Genomic DNA, 20,140 nt, shown 5'->3' on the forward strand with positions numbered 1-20,140 from the left:
CAAGGAAGATCAAGTCCTGCTGTGAGGCAGGATCCTGTAGTTCTGGACTATTGTTGGGACTAATAGGTTATGTTAGAAGGAGGACAATCAGATTAACCTTTAATGATGGAACAGCCCGTGCAGGTCCTAAAGACCACCGGTTGGCACAGGAAAGAGCCACCAGTCTTTCTTCAACAAAAACAAAAACAAATTGTGTGTTTCCCATAGCTGCCTGACAAAAGCTTATGCGTGCAGTTTCACTAAGGCTTTGTTCAGTTTATCTCTCCACTTATTGTACAAAACAAATTGCCTCTAAGTTATTAAAACACATGCAGTAAATATCCACTGTACATCTTTCACCAACTCAATATCTTTATTCCTTGTAAACTCTCACTAAAGTCATAATCCATGGGCCTCATTTGTTCCTCAGTTCTTCCAATGGGGAGTTTTTATTCAGAAGCAATAAACTACCCTCCATGAGAGCAGGTACTTGTATTTTAATATTATGTATTTCGTATGTTTTCTTAATTTGCATTCTCTAAATGCAAATGACTTGCTCTGTTGAGTTTTCACTTATAAAACCATATCCAATGCAGTTATACAATATAAGCAGTAAATGAGATAAAACACTTAATTACAAATTAATTTCCCTCTCTCACCACCAAAATGGCTTTTAACTGTACTGAAAGAATTACTGAGAAATGTAAAGAAACAACTTGCTCCTTAATTTTTTTGCATTTTTTGCCAGATGTAGTTAAGAGAGTCTGATTACATTTCTAATAAAGTCAAGGTATATATGTGTATATATATATATATATATATATATATATATATATATACACACACACACATACACATATATACGTATATGTATATACACATGTGTATGTGTATATATACATATATATATATATATATATATATATATATATATACAGTTTATTTATCTGAGAGAAAGAGAGAGAGAGCACAAGTGTGCAGAGGAGGGGCAAAGAGACACAGGGAGAGAGAGAATCTGAAGCAGGCTCCATATTGACAGCATGGAGTCTGACATGGGGTTTGATCTCACCAAGCATGAAATCATGACCTGAGCTGCAACCAAGAGTCAGACACTTAACTGACTGAACCACCCAGGTGCCTCAAGTCAAGATACATTTTATCTTCAAAAGTAGAATTATTAGTTCAGACTTTATTAATTTATTTTCTCATGAAATGTTTCAGACATGCAAAGAATAATAAAATGTATTCTTCTGTAGCCATACACAGCTTGACAAGCACATTAGAGCACATCTGAAGGCCCTGAATGCCTCTTCTTCATCACTCCCTTCTTGCTCATAGAGAAACACTTTTCTGAATTTTGTGTTTAGGCTTTTAGTGCATTCCTTTATGCTTTAATGCATAAAGAAGCATCAACTGAAAATCACGTATCTTTTTGCATAATTTAAACCTACCTTATATGGTCTCATATTATACTGTTTCTTCTGCTAATTGCTTTTTTTTGCTATGTTTGTGAGATTTACCGATGAGTACATGTAATTTTTTAAATTTTATTTTCCTTGCAGTATAATATGCAACTATATATTGCATTATATTTATAATGCACTATTTATATAAACACTTGACAATTTGTTTTCCCATTCTCCTGCATGGTAAGTGAATTCCTCATGGGTTTGGGCAGGACTCACAAATAGGATGGAATTTCACATCTGTGAATAGGCTACTAATCAGTTAATTTGGAATCCATCAAAAAGGAGATTATCTTGGGTGTGCCTGACCCATTCAGAGGGACTGGGCTCTTCTGAAGAGGCATTTGAAGCAAGAGTCTCTTGTTGGCTTTGAAGAAATAAGTTGTCATGTTAAAGGGTCATGTGGTTAGGACCTGTGGGTGGCCTTTAGGGACTGTGTGCTTCAAGAAGACAGGATCCTCAGTCCTACAGCCATAGGAACTGAATTCTGGTAACAATCTGAATGAGGCTCCAAATGAGACCACGGCCCAGCCCACACTTTTATTTCAGCCTCTGAGATCCTGAGCAGAGAACCCAGTTATACTGTGCCCACATCTCTAACCTACAGAAACTACAAATAAGAAATAAATATTGTTTTAAGGTGCTAAGTTTGTAATGATTTGTAACACAGAAATAGAAAATGAATGCATGCAGGTTTTGGATGTTTGTTTCTAATATTTTATAATTCCAAATAATGCTAATCTGAACATTGCAAATTAGCTTGCGCACATGTGAACATTTTGGGGGGTATGTAGCTAGGAATAGAATTGCTGAGTCTTAGAATAAAGATACCTCCAACTTCAGCAGGTATTGATAAATTTGCATTGCATTCCAACGCAATTTCCCCAGTGTATATGCTATCAGCAGGACATAGGAATGTTCTCTACTTCACAACTCAGCCATACTTGGTCTTGTCAGGCTGTGTGTTACTTTCAACATTTAGCTCTTCATTTAACCTGAATTGATTTTTGTGGTTGCTGTGAGATAGGGAGCAATCTTATTTTATTTCCATTGGATAACCCATTGTCACAGTACCATTTATTGAATAATCTATCCATTCCCCGTGGTTCTGCTGTGCTGGCTGTGTCATAATAGGATTCCACATGTGTGCACCCTGGTCAAGACATACAAGCTCCTTTTTCATCATCTCCTTTTGTGATGGAAATTTTTTTTTTTTCAATCTCTGGTGAAGTCCAGTGAATATCCAGCCTTACTCAAGGATCTCAGTTAGCAACCTCCATCTTTCCAGGGCCTGTGACTTTGCCCCTTATGCCTGACAGTACATGAAAAACCTAAGTCTGCCACAGACTGTAAACTGTAAATCCCCTAAGGTTGTCTTTTTTTGACCCAAGCTGCATATTAGTTTTTGGTCCTAGGGTTTCAATTATTGTCTTGGGATCTTAAGTAGGCCTTTAACAGGATGCTTGTTGCATTTTATACAGAATTTGGGGAGGGAGAGCTAATCAGTTTTTTTTTTTCCATATATGATCAGATACTAAAGCTCACTAATATATTTTTGAGAATTAAAAAAACCCACTCCAGTGACTATCTTTCAGATGGATAGGTTTCTTTTTTTTTTCTACAGATACACCCTGAGGCTTGGCCACCATCTGAAGCCTCATATTTGTTTGCATTTGGTTGCAATTTAGTTATTGATTCTCACCATCTCATTTTGTGCCCCCCTAATCTGCTACACCATTGAAATCCATTTTCCACAAAATACCAGATATATCCATTCACAATGAAGACTAACTAAATTGTGTATGTGTTTTGTTGCTGTTTGTAATTTAGCCCACATTCTCTATATAATGGAACCATGAGGCATACACACATGAACAAACATACCAACTGCCCTCTTTAACTTGTAACATAGTCAAGAGCATAAGGAAGAAGTCAACTTATCCCATAGTAGACACATAAGAAAGAACTCAAATAAGCCAAAAGGTGAAATATGACATCAAAGATTATCTGGAGAATATTTTAAAATTCTGGGAGCCTACTATGTGCTAAGCACAGAGCTTCCAAAAATCACTTGTTTTAATAAGAGGAAGGGTCTGCTTCCAAAGCTTTCTGAAGAGTGGTCTTCAGGGGTGCATGTGGTTTCCACAGATCAGAATTTGGGCAACGGCATTAGATGAGAATATCCCATTTCAGGAAGACAGAATGAGTAAATCAGAGACATGGAGAATCACTGGCATGGAGGGATGGATGAAAAAGGAACTGCAGTGTTGGGGTGGAGCCAGACAACAGGGTGTTTTCAGAGGTTGGGATCGTGACAGAGGGAAGCTGTTGAAGATTTCACTCTTTCTTATTTTCTTCCTGGAGAAGAGCAGATGAGCTATTTTAAGGAAGGTTAGTTACACTGGAAGAAATGTTATTTCTCTGAGGAGGTATTTTCACTGAACAAAATTTCGTTTTTATTGACCAAAGACAAAAATTTATGATTGAGGAATTGCAGCAGCATCAGGGCAGGAAGGGAGTTAAGTTTCATTTTTTCTGTGTGGCCATTACTGTGTCATATCTTCTACAGTCTCTTAAAGTTGGTCCCATCAAAGGCTTTAGGCCATCCAAGGCCTTCATCCATGTCTGGACCTGGCGCTGTGATAGAAACTAGCACCTTGTTTTAAAATCCAGAGTAATTTAGTGATATAGCTTAATGTCACCATCTCCCCCCAAAAAAAGTTTTAAAATTAATTTTATTTTCTTCCTGCTATAAAATCAGATGGCTTGTTTTTTGGTTTTTGAGTTTCTTTGTTTTTATTGTTGTTGTTGGGATTTTTTTGTTTGTTTTTGCTTCTACCTGAATTTCTTTGTGTGGCGATTCATCATTGGCATAATGATAAAATTATATCTGGTGCGCTTCTTTTTAAAGGGCAGTTTTAATGCAGTATGAATCACTCACAGACAGCTGTCTTTTCCTGTTGTGTATTACCATCACTGGTCCACTGAACTGCAGTTACCAGAACTATTCCTTGAGTAAAACATCCTTAGAGTCCAAGCCTGAGTCCCAGAAGGGCACTCTTTTGAGGAAGACCTTTTTATTTGACCTGGCTATAATCCTTATCCAATTTAATCAAAATTTAAGAGATTTAATCTAAAGGGAAAACAAAATTGAAATTACAATGAATGCAAAAACGAAATTCAAATCACAAAAGTGAATCATGAGGACATCCATATCTGCTGGAGTTCAGGCACAAGTGTGACTCCAGTTTTTCTAGCAAAAGTAGACTTAGATGAAAGATGATTATGAGATGAAAATGAACTATTTTCCTAGAGAAGCATAATTATTCCTAACTAAGTCAAGAAAGACGTTTCCCCAGGGATCATTTATCAATAATAATAATTACTATATATGAGACTTTTTACATGTGAGGCCCTCAGAACAAGAACTTTTCATAGAGAAAAAGAGAGATATATACATACACACATAGATATCCACATATATCTAATGTAATCCCCAAAACAACCTATTAAGGAAGTATTTCCCCCACATTATAGATGTTGTTTAAAAGAAAGCAGTAAGGAACATCATCAAAAATTGATAAGAACTAACAAGAAAATGTACAAGGCTACAATAATAGAATGTGATTTAGGGTTAACATATAGATGAATGGACAAACATGCATTAAAAAACATTTGGCAAAGAAAGCATCACAATTACAAGACAAATTGTTCTCAAACAAGCAATATGGGCGATACCAGAGTCTCCTCATACTATGTATCGAAATATCTTCCTGATGAGTTAGAGCAAGGAAATGTGAAGTGTGAAAATGTAGAAAACAAAAAGAAAATATCATCTTTCATCTTTCTTGATGATCAAGAAATTTCTAGGCCTAAAAGCAGAACACACTTGACTTTTCAAACAAGTCGAAAATAACCACTATAAATAATTTTTCAGATCAAAGGAAAACATGAAGATACAACCTTAATTTATAATGCATGTCAGGAAGAAAGTGTTGAATGGACAAGATTTATTTGTTATTTTTATTTTTTGGCTAATGGTCATGTGCACTGCTGGCAGAAAGCCCTCTCACACATTGCGTGTGGCAGTGAACATTTGTGTAACTTTTCTGGAAATCCGTTTTTCATTATATATGAAGACACTAAAAAGCATTTTTACTCTTTGATCTAATGGTTGCATTTCTAGAAATCTACTCCAAGAAAATAACCAGAGATGCATACAAAGACTGATCTTCAAAAAATGCTCTTTGTGGCATTATTTAATGTGAAAATTTTGAGACAACCTTAATGTCCAACCATCTGGAAAGTCTAAATAAATTTTAAATGTGGTGGCATATCATACAGTTATCAAAACTGTATTTTTACAGCCTAACGTATGAGGTAAGCCATGGGCGACACGAATTGTGATGATAAAATATTAAAAAAGCATAATAGAAACTACATTTGTAACTGAGTTCAGTTTTATTTCAAATACATATATACACCCAGAAAAGAATGGTAGAATATAATGCTTCCCTTTGTATATCTACTTTTGCCTGAGAAATAAAAAATTCTACAAGACTAATTTTAGTCATATAATAAGACTAATTTTAATTCATGACTTGTAAAATCAGCTTTATTAACGTCAAATCATTTCAATTAAATATTTATTTGTAAACAACTATCAAATCTATTTTCAAGGTATTAGAGAACTAAATAAGCACTATCAGATTAGAAGCAAAACTTGGAAATTTATGTGTGTGATAGAAGAGTAGACAATATAATTTGCGGTAAAGCTAGCTCATTTTTTGTGGACTTAGTGAAGAAAGATGAGCATCAAATCCCATTGAAAGAGAGCAAACAGTGGCACACTCCATTTCTAACATGTAGGGTTATTGTTTGTTTGGTTGGTTTTTTAATGCAAACCTCTAAGCTTTTTCTGACCAGAGTTGCTTTCTGTTTGAAACCAAATAGAAAAATCTGGTTCTTTTAGATATATAAATTTTTTTTAATGTTTGTTTATTCTTGAGGGAGAGACAGACAGACAGACAGACAGAGTGTGAGCAGGGGAGGGGCAGAGAGAGAGAGAGAGAGAGAGAGAGAGAGAGAGAGAATCTAAAGCAGACTCCAGACTGAGCTATCAGCACAAAGCTCACATGGGGCTAGAATTCATGAACTGCGAGATCATGACCTGAGCTGACATCAGATGCTTAACCAACTGAGCCACCTAGGTGCCCTGAAAAACCTCGTTCTTAAGCATTGTTTTACAAACCAATAGTCAGGAAACACTGAAATTTCCTAGGTAGACTCCATGGTACTTTAGTTACAGAAGTTTTCTTAATAAATCCTCTGCTTGTTTAACAACAGGACACACAGCTGTGTTTTCAGGAGCACTGTTTCTTCTGTATATGTTACAAGATCTTTATTGCACCAAAAGTAGAACGTCAACTTTCATCTGCAATTTTATAGCGCATATTTGCCAATGAAATGCATCATTTACATCATGAAAATTTAATATGACTGACATTAGCAAAATCACTAATTAAGAAATAGGGCATAAATACTCCCAGAAACTTGACAGTCTGTTCTATGAAGAAAATTAATTCAGAAGTTTCCTATTTGCATAAACCTCCAGGTCTCATTTTCACAGCTGTTTGTTCTGTCAGCGAGATGGCTGCATTTCAAAATTATTTTAACATAATCGGTGGGAAGTATACCTTTCAACTAAAAATATCATGCTCCTCAAGAAAGACTGTTAGGGGAAAAATTTAAGTTCAGTCAGTTCATGTTGATTTTTTTTCCCTTAAATGTTTCTAACATGGGCACTTTAACATTTAAGTCATAAATGATTAACATATTTTTATTATTAAAACAAATTAAAATTCTGTAATTTTAGATTCTCATGAAAATGAAAACATTATGTCCTTTCCATGTGGAAAAATGTTAATGAGTGGAGTTTATTTTAGCAAAGAGGAGAAAATACTACAGATACCTATTTTCCGTTAATCAGTTGAGCTTAACCTGCGGTTCTTGATACGTACCCGATACTATGTAAGACAAAGAAGGTAAAAATTTTAAATACTACAAAATTTTCAAAATTTATAAAAGTTGAATATTATACTGTTTGTTTTAGTAATTTAGATTGTGAAAAGAAGTCAGCAATTGCTAGTTCTTCAGATTTATACTACCTGCAATATTCAAAAGGACAGCAGGAATTTTAAGACCAGCCTAGATACCTGGCCCCACCATTTGCTTTCCTGCAGGCCTTGATTAATCATGTAAGGCCCCTGCACTTCCGTACGGGGTATAATATGTACAGTAGTAATTCGCGGGGTTATTGCTCAAGTTCCTCTGCATAATGGACAATTAAATGCTTCAGGGGTTGTAAAGCACCATGTAAAATGCTAGTCATGACTCAGTATCTCTCCTTATGTCATTTTAAGGACAATTACCCTGAAAGAAATCCTAGGAGACTGTACAAATCCATGATTTTTGTCTGTATTGTCACTTACGGTGTTATATGTAAAAGTGAACCCAAGCATGGCCATTTGAAAGAAAAGAGATGTTTGGATTCACCTCCAGACACTTCAGGACTAGAAAAGGATTCACTGGCTTTTGCAAATGAGTTTCTGCCATCTTTCCTTTTACTCCTGAAATTATATTTAAGTGTAGGCTCTACCGAAAGTAATTTGCTGCTGGCGTAGGCATCAGGTTCTGATGTCTGCTCTGCTTCTAATTACATTCAAGCTCATTTTGACATTTAAGGCCAATTACTTTAGTCTCGATTCAGTAAGGCTCTTCCATAGTGGTCTAAAATTTGACCAGTAAACAGGCTTTTCCCTCTCTCTCTTTTTATTCATTTAAATGGAATGCTTGGCAACAAGCACATTTTAGGAATTATAGAAATGAAATAAATAATGTGGGTTCGTTTTGGAAAAAAAAAAGCAAAGAACTGCTTGGTCTTTTGGGACAGTAAAAGGCAGTCACAGAATTGAAACCCCTGGTTTCAACTTTATTTCTTTCTAAATGACAAGGTGTAAGGCATAATCATTTTACAGAGAGATTAATGTTTTAAATGTTTTGTTTCGTATTAACAACAAAGGGAATTGATTTCAACAGATCTCAAATTCCAAAAAGTTCATATATTGAGAGAGAGACATGCCTTCAAAACCTTTACCATTTAAAGGTCGCTAGCGACTGAACTCTCCAGACCAGGGCCCTACAACAAAATCCAGCCACTGTTCCATTTTGTTTTCAGATCCCAGTGTATGTGATAACATCGAGCACAGCACCTATTTTATTTAGCTCTCTATTATCAGTCCATTTGCTAACACCAGGATTTTTACTGTTTATTCAACAAATACTCAGATGAATCGACAGCACCAGAAGGTAATTTATCGGATCTATTAGGAACAAAACATTTACTGCAGCCTTTTCCTGTAATTTATAGGTAAGAGATAGTCTGGGAAAATGGGCTGGAAAATTTACTGTATGAAAACAAAATTCTCCAATTGACTGCTAGTACCAATTAATAGATCATAAAATAGAGACACTTAGAGCTATAGAGATTCTCTAGGGAATCATTTAGTTCAAAGATGAAACAAAATGATGCCATCAAAAATAACCACACTCTCAAAATCATATATCTAAAAGGAAATATCTTCTTTTTGTTTATTTAAAAAAATTTTTTTTTTCTTTAACATTTATTTATTATTGAGAGACAGAGAGACACAGAGCATGAGCAGGGGAGGGGTAGAGAGAGGGGGAGACACAGAATCTGAAGTAGGCTCCAGGCTCTGAGCTGTCAGCACAGAGCCCGATGCGGGGCTCGAACTCACAAACTGTGAGATAATGACCTGAGCTGAAGTCAGTCGCTTAACCAGTTGAGTCACCCAGGCACCCCAAAAAGGAAATATCTTCTAAAAAATATGAATAGTTTACCCAATATAATATTAAGCTTTATAAAAATGGAATCATACTGTGTATAGCATAAAGAGTTTTAAGTCATAGAAACTGTATAGAAACTCTGAAATTTAAATGAGGGTAATTGAAGTTTTTCCTTGAAAGAGATTTTTTCATCTTTCTTAATATTTCTTGTATGGTGCTTTCATGTTTATAAAGTACTCACACATACTTAATTTAGTTTGATTCTCAAAACAGTCTTCAGAGTGCTGCTATCATGCATTTGGGGAAGATGGGTATCAGGACGGCTAGGTGTTCTTTGCCTCACTGCTGTGCCGCTCACAGAAGGTCAAGGTCTTTATACTCAGTTCATGCAACTCCAATTTAAAAAGCACTCTTAGCCCCCCCATCTAGGAAGGTCATCTCTTGAGGGTGAGGGCAGAGATGAAGTGGAGGTCGTTAGACAGGTGACAGATGACAAAAAGTTTGGGAAAGCTTGTGGCTGGTAATGGACTCACCAAAAACATGGAAGGGGCTTGCCAGACAGTGTTGGCCCCTTTGGAGGCCTGGGACAAGGGAGCCTGTCTTCCTCTGCTATAAGCCCCGTCTTCAGAGCACATGGAGGGGTAAGCGCAGCCATGAAAGGTCAGATTCACCTAGGAGTAGGCATTTTTCCTGAGAGTTTGCCAAAAAAGACATTTGGAGTTTGGAGAACTGGAAAAAGTGTAACTGAATTGATGGACCATAGAATTCCATCTAAACCATTAAAGAGAAATTGGAAGTAAAGAAACGGCTGCTGCCAGTGGCTTTAACGTTACAGCGCTCTGTTTTTATTTCAGATTTCAAACCCACAGAGTTTGGAGTTATGGACAGCTTAGTATAGCCACAGTAAGTGGTGGCTCTTAGAACTTTAATTTACTCTAGGTTTTTAAGTACATTTAATGTCATCTTATTGTTTTTTTCCACCCCCCACCGAACTCTCCATAAGACCTCGATCTTGACAGTCATGATTTTGCCAGCCAACATGAGATAAGTCCAACATTTGTTATTGATTGAAGTCATTTTAAATATTAAAGTTTTGAATAGTTAAGTTTTAAATAAAAGAACTATACCACAAAATATTAAAGGATCATGATGCTAGTAGATTTTTTAGAGGATAAAACTCCTCTACCTATTACTGCTATTTGAGTGGGGAAAAAAGAAACAAGGAGATTGAGTAGGTGACTAATTAAGGCAATTAAAACCAAAGGAGGTGTCACTTTTGTACTCAGTGAATACATCAAGCCAAGTCTTCTATTTTAGGGCTGACTGGTAGTAAGACACAGCAGGGACACTCTCAATAAAAAGGTTGAGCCACTATATAAGTTGTCAAGTGGATTTCATTTTGAAAGCACATCTATTGTAGAGAAAGAGTTCCCGAAACCAGCTAGAGCTAGAGAAAGTAGATGCAAATTATATTGTAAAATGAAAGCTGTATGTCAATATGGGTTGTATTCTTCACCACATTTAAAATTTTTTAAAGTGTCTATTTTTAAAAATAAGATGAATATCTATTTTACATGTATTTGAATACAAAAGATAAAAGTCATGTTAAGTGAAAAGCAATTTTTCTGTCCACACAAAAACCTGTATGAGGATGTTCACAGCAGCATTATTCATAATGGCCAAAAAGGTGGAAACAACCCAAATATACATCAACTAATGAATAGATAAAATGTGGTATGTCCTTATAATGAAATATCAATTGGCAATAAAGGGAATACAGTGCTGATGCATACTACAACATGCATGAACCCTGACCACGGATTGTATGATGGAGATGTTGAGAACCGGCAAATCCAGAGAGACAGAAAGTATAGTGGTTTCTGAAGGCTGCAGGAGGGAGAAATGGGGAGTGATTGCTCATGGGCACATAGTTTTTGAGGGGAGGGGGAGGTAATGAACTGTTATTAAATTAGGGGTAATGTCATACAACTCTGTGAATAAACTAAAAACACTTAATTGTAGACTTTAAAAGATGAATTTTATGGTACACAAAATATAATATATCTCAGTAAAGCTATTACTTTAAGAAGTTCAAATTGAGTATCTACCCCCCCCCCCCACTTCCTCCACATTCTGTCCTCTACATTCCAGTCCTCAGAGTACCAAGTTTATTTTATAGGCTTTCAAGCATTTTGAGGCCCACAAGAACACATCTAGTTTGTATATTACAAATGGGATCATACTGTATATTCTGCTCGATATATGTTGACTAAAACCTGAGGTGTTTACCCATCCTACTTTTTAAAAATATTTAATTATTGTTTGACCTAAATTTATATTCACACCTACTCAAAACCCAAAACATGCACTGGGGCATCAAGTTATCAAAGGGCATCCACGATATGCCTTTGAAAGGGTTATGAACTGCTTTGCAAGGCCCGGACAAAGACTTGTAGCCTGTTTATTTCAGCATAGGGTGATATCCTTGCTTTGCTGTCTCACCTAACTCTAGGTAGGTCTGTCAGAAAGATCAAGGGATCCCTGGGACCTTGAGAGAGAAAAGGATGTCTTGTCATTGATAAACCTATCTCTGCCACCAACAGTGTGGCATGGGCCCTTGGTGGCCCTGGTGGCAGCTGGTCTAGGAGACATTGTTCACCCCATCTGTGATTGACATTCAAGGGCATTAGTTGGAACAAAAGAGAAGTTATAAAAATACTTTCTTATTCCTCCCTCTTTGGTCTTATTTTTATTCAAGTTCCCCAGTCTCAGTTTATGACAGGAAAGTATAGCTCCAAAATGTAGGGCTACTTACAGGGAAACTATTAGCTGTGTTAGTAGTAATATCAGGGAATATTGAGAATAAATGTGGAACTGAGACCAAGAACCACGGTGAGATTTAGCGGGATTTCCTCACAGGTTGGATGCAGAAACCAAAAGTGTCTGTGAGGTCATTGGCCTGAGTAACTTGGAGAATGAGCTGATATTTCCTGAGATGGGAAGGAGACAGAGGGAACAGGTTTGGGGAATAGAGCATGAAGGGTTTGATGTGGAACATCTAATGCTTGAGATTCCTGTCCGATAGACATTCAAGTGGAAAAGCAGAGTCGATTCCAGATGTGAGGCTGAAGCCATCAGTATATAGATGGTATTTAAAGCATTGGGATGAGTGAGTTGAACTAGTTAGTAAGTGTTGAGAGGCACAAAAGAGATCTGAGGATTGAGCCCTGAGGCTCTGCAGCATTTAGAGATTACGTGAGAAGATGCCAACAAAGGAGACTGAGAAGGGCTAGTGGTGAACTTTGTGTCTCTCTCCTGCAGTGCTCAGGACATTCAGTGACTCCAGGACCCTGTTCTCTATGCTTAGACGTGTTTTCTCCTGCATCACCCCTGGAACAGCTCTCCTCATCACAATCCTGCCTTGTGGCTTTCTCCCCCTGCTCTGGTCCCACCCTTTGTTTTATTCCCACACACCTGAGGGATGTGATGCACTCCAATTAGAAAAAGGTGGTCACTGAGCTGGTGATTTTCAAGACCTTCCTTCTCCATTTGGTGAATATCATTGCCATGTCTACTCAGTGTGTTTTCTTTCCCTCTTAATTCCTGTTCATTCGGAGACGTTTGCTTCCTTGTTTTATCAACATACTCATAACTCTGACTTTTTAATGATCCCTCTTGTTCCTACTGACCTGCACAGCTTGTCTTCAGTTGTTCGCCTCCAGATGCTACTGCCAGTATTGTGATTTTTCTCTGTACCTTCCGCTAGAGGTTCATTAAAGATGTTTTTGATTTGTTTAGTTCTTCCCTGATGGAGCAGAGTTGTTTGTTCCTGATCACCTCAAAGGCCATTCTTTAGTTAACTACTCATCCCTGATCCAGTTAGTACCTCCAGGCACCTTCAGTGTGAACAGGGCCTGACCTGTATAGTGGTGTTTAACATGTGATTGTGTCATTTAAAAAAAAAAAGTAAGAGGACTTGTAAACAAAGTTGTTTACCCTTATTTACGTCTGTAGGTTTGGACTTGAGGGGTAAAATCGCAAAACCACAGACCCTCTGTCCCTAAAACCTAAGGAAACAAATGAAACAGTTAATTATCAGCCTGAAAAAATTATACAGCAACAACCACACAAAGGCAAAGCCACAGTTTCATACCATTATCTTTGAATAGCAGCTACTAAGAAGGAGGGAGGAAAGCTGGGAGAAAGAGAGAGAGAGTCAAAGAGGGAGAATTCACTCTTGAAGCTCATGCCTTAAGCCTGTTTTCCAGACATTGAGAAGAAAATAAATTGGAAAAGCAAATCTTAAAACACATCCTCCTCTCCTTCTGTTTGAGGAGACTTGACCATGGAAGCATGCACAAGCCTGGAAAAAGACGAGAAACCCCCCAGTGTAGAAGTGACTTGTTCCAGCCCTTTTACGAGAGGCAAAAGAAACTGCTAGATCTCACCATTTTATTTTTCCAAGACAGAAAGAAAGCTTGAGAGTGAAAGCAAAATAATCATGATTTCCAGAAACGAATTGTCTCCCATGATACACAAAAATTTAGCATAGTGAGAGTATGAGGAGAAAAGAAGAAAACAGAAGCCACAAGGGGACAGGCGGCCCTGGGAGCAAGAGCCCCTCTTGTATTCTTTCTCCTCACAGAGAACCCAAAATGGCAGAATCAGCCTGTCTGTCCTCCCCTGGAGCCAGTGCTGGGAGAGTGAGGTCTGGAAGAGCCCATGATCTGAGGATGCGAACACCAGAGACTGATGGGCTCTGGCAGCAATAAGGATTTCTGAATAACTGAACTGAAGAAATACCTGAAGCCTGATCTTTCGAGCATGACTTCCCATAGCGTAGCTAATACTTCTGTCCCTGCAAACCCCTCTTCTCATACTGAGACAGCAAAGCAGAGAGAAGAAAACCCAGCTGACATTGAAACAGGACTCACAACCAGGCCTGAGATTTGGGGTCACTTTCTGACACCGTAATAGAGACACCGTAATAGAACAAAAGATCTAGACAAAGTTAATTGTATTTCAGAAGGACAGATATCATATGTTTTCACTCATATGTGGATCTTGAGAAACTTAACAGAAGACCATGGAGGAAGGGAAGAGAAATAATTTCAAACAGAGAGGGAGGAAGGCAAACCGTAAGAGACTCTTAAATATAGAGAACAAACAGGGTGGATGGGGGGTGGGGGAGAGGGGAAAATGGGTGATGGGCATTGAGGAGGGCACTTGTTGGGATGAGCACTGGGTGTTGTATGTAAGCAATGAACCATGGAAACTGACCCCCAAAAACCAAGAACACACTTTACACAGTGTATGTTAGCCATTTTGACAATAAATTATATTTAAAAAAGAATAAGAAGAAAGTTCAAAGCAAAGATTCTGACCACCATGGAGCAAATCTAGAAAGCAATTAGTCCACATTAAAACAGGTGATAAGAAGACTCCAAGAAAAATATCCGAGAGCAAGAATCCAATGGTTTTGGAGTAACAGAAGGTTTTGGGAAGAACATCTACAGCAGCATAAGAGTGGAATTTATTCCAAACAATAGATAAAATTCATGAGAATTTGGAAAGTATAGGAAATAGAAGGGGGGGAGGTATGTATTTCTTTTTCCAACAAAATCTGTCAAAACCAATCAGAAAATCTCAACCAAGCAAAACTAAACTTAACTGAAAATTGTGTAAGAAAGCAAAGATTCAAATAAAATGCATGAAACTAAGTCAGATTCTGAGCAATTAGTGGAAAGTGAGAAAGGGAGCATTTACCTGGAGCATTGACCTTCTGGTACCGTATACCTCATAATACTGGAGCCCTGGAGAAGGAAGTAAGATCTGAGAGCATTACCCGACTCAACAGTGAACAATATTTTTATAGTCAACTTATAGTTTATCAATCTGTTGATTATAAATGTACTGGCAAGCATGAAAGACCAGTTAGGACTAAAAAATGTGCTTAGGCATACAGCTGTAGTCTGCAGTTTATCATCCATTAAGAAACTCATCATCAAGTTTCTTTACTATACAGTATTTTAATGATATGACATCACCTTGATCAAGCTTTTGAAAGGTAATATTAATTAGCTTAACAAGAAGTGTGTGGAAACTATATAAGTAGAAATATTTTCTCAGAATCATGAATAAAAAGTTAATAAATTGAAAGGTAAACATTTCTATGTTTGGAGAATATTGGAGAATATTAGTTTTTCTTAGATTAACGTAATCTCAACAAATAAAACAAGAGGATGTTTTGAGGAGTTAATACGTAAAAGTAAATAAAAGAATTCTGAAAACAGAAGTTTATGGGGAACAGCTAGGAACCCTAGCTTTTTAAATTCATTACGATGTTTTAAATTCATTAATCAAATTATTAATTCGTTTTAATCATTATTAAAGTGAATGTACAGTTGTTAGGCAATTTGGAGTGAGATAGATTGATGGAAAAAAATAAAAATTTAGAAATAGAGCTGAAATTGTCTGAGTATTCAGTTTATGATAAGAGGTATTTCAGATTAGTGAAGAAAAGATAAATTTTTTTCAATTATATGTGCTGAGTCAGCTGATCATCTATTAAAAGAAAAAATAAGATTAATTCTTATCTCACTTCTTATACCAAAATAAATTCCAGATACAAACTGATTTAAATGTGACTTCTGGTTAAGCATGTTAAACATAATAAACTAAAACTACTTCATAAAAGTATGGGTACATTTATGTCCAATCATCCAGTGAGAGAAGTTTTTTACCTTAGATAAAAGAATAGCAAATTAGACCACATAGAAATGTAAAATTTATGTTCACAAAAATACCACAAATGGATTGAGGAAAATACTTTAAACATATATAACAGATAAAAGATACATTTTCTTAATTTATAAAGAGCTGGTAGAAACCATTAAAGAGGGACAAGAGGTCAACAGGATAGGAAAATGACGTTAAGTAGAGACAAGGAGCTCAGAGAAAACAATTTCCTCCAGCCCTTTGTTCATGGCCCCCTTCTTCCCCATTTAAGTCCTTCTCATTTTCATCATGACAATCACTTGCCATCATTTTCCCCAAACAGTTCTTGCCTCACCCAAGAGGAGTACATTGATACTTCTAACTGGCTCATGATATTTTACCACAATTCTCTTATATACCATGTTTTCCCTTTTCTTACAGTTGGTCATTTTCATCTTTTTCTCTACTCTTGATTATAAATTTCTCAGTAGAAGAAACTGTGTCTTCCTCATCTCAGTCCCCAACACATCAAGCCTTCAGTAACCACTAATAACCCACATTTAAATAAATACACTAAGCAGGCTTTCAAGGGACACGGATTCCATGGACAATATAAATATAAGTAAGTGTACTTGAGTCACATCTCCAACAGTCGTTGGGATTTAATTTCTGGATAAGATTTCAACAAAACTGACATAGCAGCCTTCATGCCAGGCACAAATTAATTTTCAGCCCGTAATTGAAATATTTCATGGCGCTACTTTTTGTTGGTTTATTCAAGGAAGCAGCTGGAAACACATGAATCGCGTTGTAACAAAGCATTGCTCTCAAATATAATTCACAGCATCTTACAACATGCACTTTCAGGTGGCTGAGCTGTGCAGAAAGGAGATTTTTTTTTCTTCTGAGACTCTGAAAAGAGTGGAAGATAACCCCTGTGTTCTTGCCCACATTGCTTATCTGCCAGCAACAGGTTACAATCCCATTGCTCCATGTTCCCTAACGTTTACTGAATGTATAATAGCTGAGTATTCATGAAAGCTAATGCAGTGGATGAAAACAAATTAATTTGGTTGGTGCCCAAGGCAGTTGAAAGGTACACCTGCATTTTTTGGTCTCTAGGTACCAAGAATAAATGTTGGATTTAATCACAAGCTGGCCTGTCATTTTGGGGGAAAGGAATTCATGTCGGGTGAAATTCTGTTTATACTGGTAGATGTGTTGACTCTTCCCCTTGTGCTGTTGAGTCTTGAGGATGTACACACACTTTCACATTGGTGACGTCTTCATTGAAGAAAATACAGCAGTCTGATATTTTTATGTGAATTGTCTTTGAAATTTGTGTTCCTTGTCTTTGGATGTAATAAATATGTGACAGAAACATACACAGAGGGAAAAAGCAATGTCCTCAATAAGTTTTGGCATTCTTAAGAAGTTAAATGACGCATTGCAAAATCTGAAGCGTTTTTCGGATGAGTTAGGACTAATATTCTCTTAGACGCCCTGGCAAAGAAAGTATTATATTGTCTTCCTTGGCGATGCTGAGTTCAAGCATCAATAACAGCCTACTTCATGCTTACATGAACAAAACACGTTGTAGGTAATGAGGTTATAAAAAATTAACTCAAGGAGATGTTAAGTGTTTCACACATAGACAAAGGATAGGTGGAAAAACTTATCTCCTAGTAAAAGAATCACTTACCAATTAATTGCTCCTTTGTTCAAATGGGTCCGCTTTGTGCTGGGATTGAATGTCGTACTTCTAAAACAGTTAAAATTTAAGTGTCCCTAGGAAAGGAAACTGCTAAGAGTGTGTACTGTGTGGGGTGCAGCCTGGAAACTAGTAGATTCAAGACCTCACTGAACATGGACTGCAATGCTTGGAAAAGAACTTACTTTGGAGTCATAATGACTCAGTGGTACTTGTTACTGCCACACGTTAATAGAGTGACTTTGAGCTAATCACCAATCATCTTTAAGCCTCATTTTCCTTATCTTCTAAAAAAAAAGGGCAGAGTAGATTTTCTGTAGGGTTCATTTTGTCTCTAAGATCCTTTCAGTGTAACAGGGCTTTTTATCTTGGGCCTGTCCATCTCTGTATTATCCTGGACCTTATTTCTTGGACTCTGAGAATCCAATTTACATCTTCATTGTACTAAAGCCTATAAAGACATTTTTAAAGAGTCACTGGATTACAATTGTCACTTTCTCCAGACATCATCATCATAATAAATCCTCATTAAGAAGCATTTATTGTTCACTAATGTATGTAAGATACACGAGTCAGAGATGTACATATAATCATATACTTAATAAGAAAAACTTGTAAGAATAGAACTAGCCAAAGTCTTTGCAGAGAAAGTATGAGTCTTTTAGCTTGGCTAGATTTTGTGGGAATGCTCTATTTTATTTATTTATTCATTTTTTTTTATTTATTTAGGTCTTGGCCTCTTTCATGGTCTTGAGTGTGCACCCTGAAAATAATAAATAAAATCATGAAACTATGTTTGTCTTTATTAAGTCTCTTGGTATGGTAATACCATTTAGAAATGTTTCTTTTTTAATGAGTCTTGTGTTTTTAATATAACTGAAATAATTTGATGGATGGGTACTATAAAAGTAAAATCAAGGCTATTATTCTCATATGTCTGTAGACAATCAAATGCAATTCGCTATAAAAATAAGTTGCACTTAGCAACAGAAAAAAAATACAGTTATTTGTAGGAAATGTTAAGCAACTCGTTAGCTTGCTTAGAGGAAAAAAAAGAAAGTCAAATAAAAAGATGTCTTTTTATTTTATTTTATTTTATTTTCTCAACAGTATTTACCACCAACAAGGCTAATATTAATTCAGGGTAATTATTATTAATAATAATTCAGGGTGATTATTTTAGTTTTCCACACTGAATAGCTAGATATCAGGCTTTAAGGATCTTTAATTCTCAGCTCTTTCCCCTCTGTGGAATTAAGGCTGTTCTCCCAATCAATCAGATAAAAATCAATAATATTGAGATCGAAGTCCTCAAACACCACAAACTAGTTTTAAACTGCATGTAAGCCTGAACTGGTGTTTAATGCCTCCATTCTCTTCCTCCATAGGCGTTTATGTCCATGTTCCAGATCCTCACCCAGGAAGGATGGGTAGACGTAATGGACCAAACCCTAAATGCTGTGGGACACATGTGGGCACCTGTGGTAGCCATCTATTTCATTCTCTATCACCTCTTTGCCACTCTGGTGAGTTTAGCATTTCTTGTCAATTATATCTTAGTACCGTAGTGGGGTAAGCATCAACCGGTTTCTGTGGCCTCTTTTCAATGTCAAAACGAGAGTCAGAGAACCAGTGTAGAGTAGTCCGGCCACATGAGGTTTCTTCCAGTCTAAATTTCTATGACTCCAACTGCTTGAGGAATTAGATTCCAAATTTTACTAAGAGGAGGGCTCCATCCTATATGCCAGTGTCTGCCTGAGGGAACACGAGATAAAACATAATGAAATCCCATATTCAAGTACATGGTTAACCATCTCTAAGTGTTCCCAGAACTATGTCATTATTATTGCTGCTGCTATTATTGTTATTTATAAGGTGGGGACACACTCTTCAGTTTCACTGCTTCCATTCCAAAGCTGACATTAAACTGAAGACCTTGACTCTAGGGTGCAGTTAGAAGTCAGCTCTGTGTTTCTGGGCTGTGTGGCTGAAAGAAACACATGGGAAAAAATTAAAACACAGAGTCACAAATATTGCAAAAAGCATCATGAAAACAAAATACCAAAACCCGGGAAAAATTGACTTCTATCACACAAGGAGAATTTTCTTTTCAATGCATGTGCATTAAACAGAAAGAAAAAGGTTGTGAAATATGGCCTTGACATAGTAAGGGATGTAATTCTCAGATCTTTCTAATGGCCAAAGTACATCCCCTTATAATAAATGTGTGTATATTTAAGAAGCAAACTTAAGCTCTATTATGTTAAAAGTTCTAGTGTAAGGACCCAAAATGTTATCCTTTATCAGAAACACATGAAATTAAAAAAACAAAAAACAAAAAGCCCTGCTGTTGCTAAAAAGCAGAACGTTTCATAATTTCATTCCTAATATTTGGAACAAC

At 36.6% G+C, this 20,140-nt stretch overlaps 1 protein-coding gene across 8 annotated transcripts in view; it reads left to right on the forward strand.

Annotated features, from left to right (window-relative positions):
* NALCN (sodium leak channel, non-selective) overlaps window positions 1–20,140 on the forward strand; it is a 335,141-nt gene that overhangs the window by 180,138 nt on the left and 134,863 nt on the right. For all 8 annotated transcript variants that reach the window (XM_086708540.1, XM_086708523.1, XM_086708529.1 and 5 more), the window contains one exon: window positions 19,128–19,265. In XM_086708540.1, the coding sequence (XP_086564666.1) occupies window positions 19,128–19,265 (138 nt within the window). The remainder of the gene's footprint in view (window positions 1–19,127; window positions 19,266–20,140) is intronic.

The sequence above is a fragment of the Puma concolor genome, chromosome A1 (genome assembly GCF_028749965.1).
Source record: "Puma concolor isolate L17-30 chromosome A1, mPumCon1.1.hap2, whole genome shotgun sequence".
Classification (NCBI taxonomy): domain Eukaryota; kingdom Metazoa; phylum Chordata; class Mammalia; order Carnivora; family Felidae; genus Puma; species Puma concolor.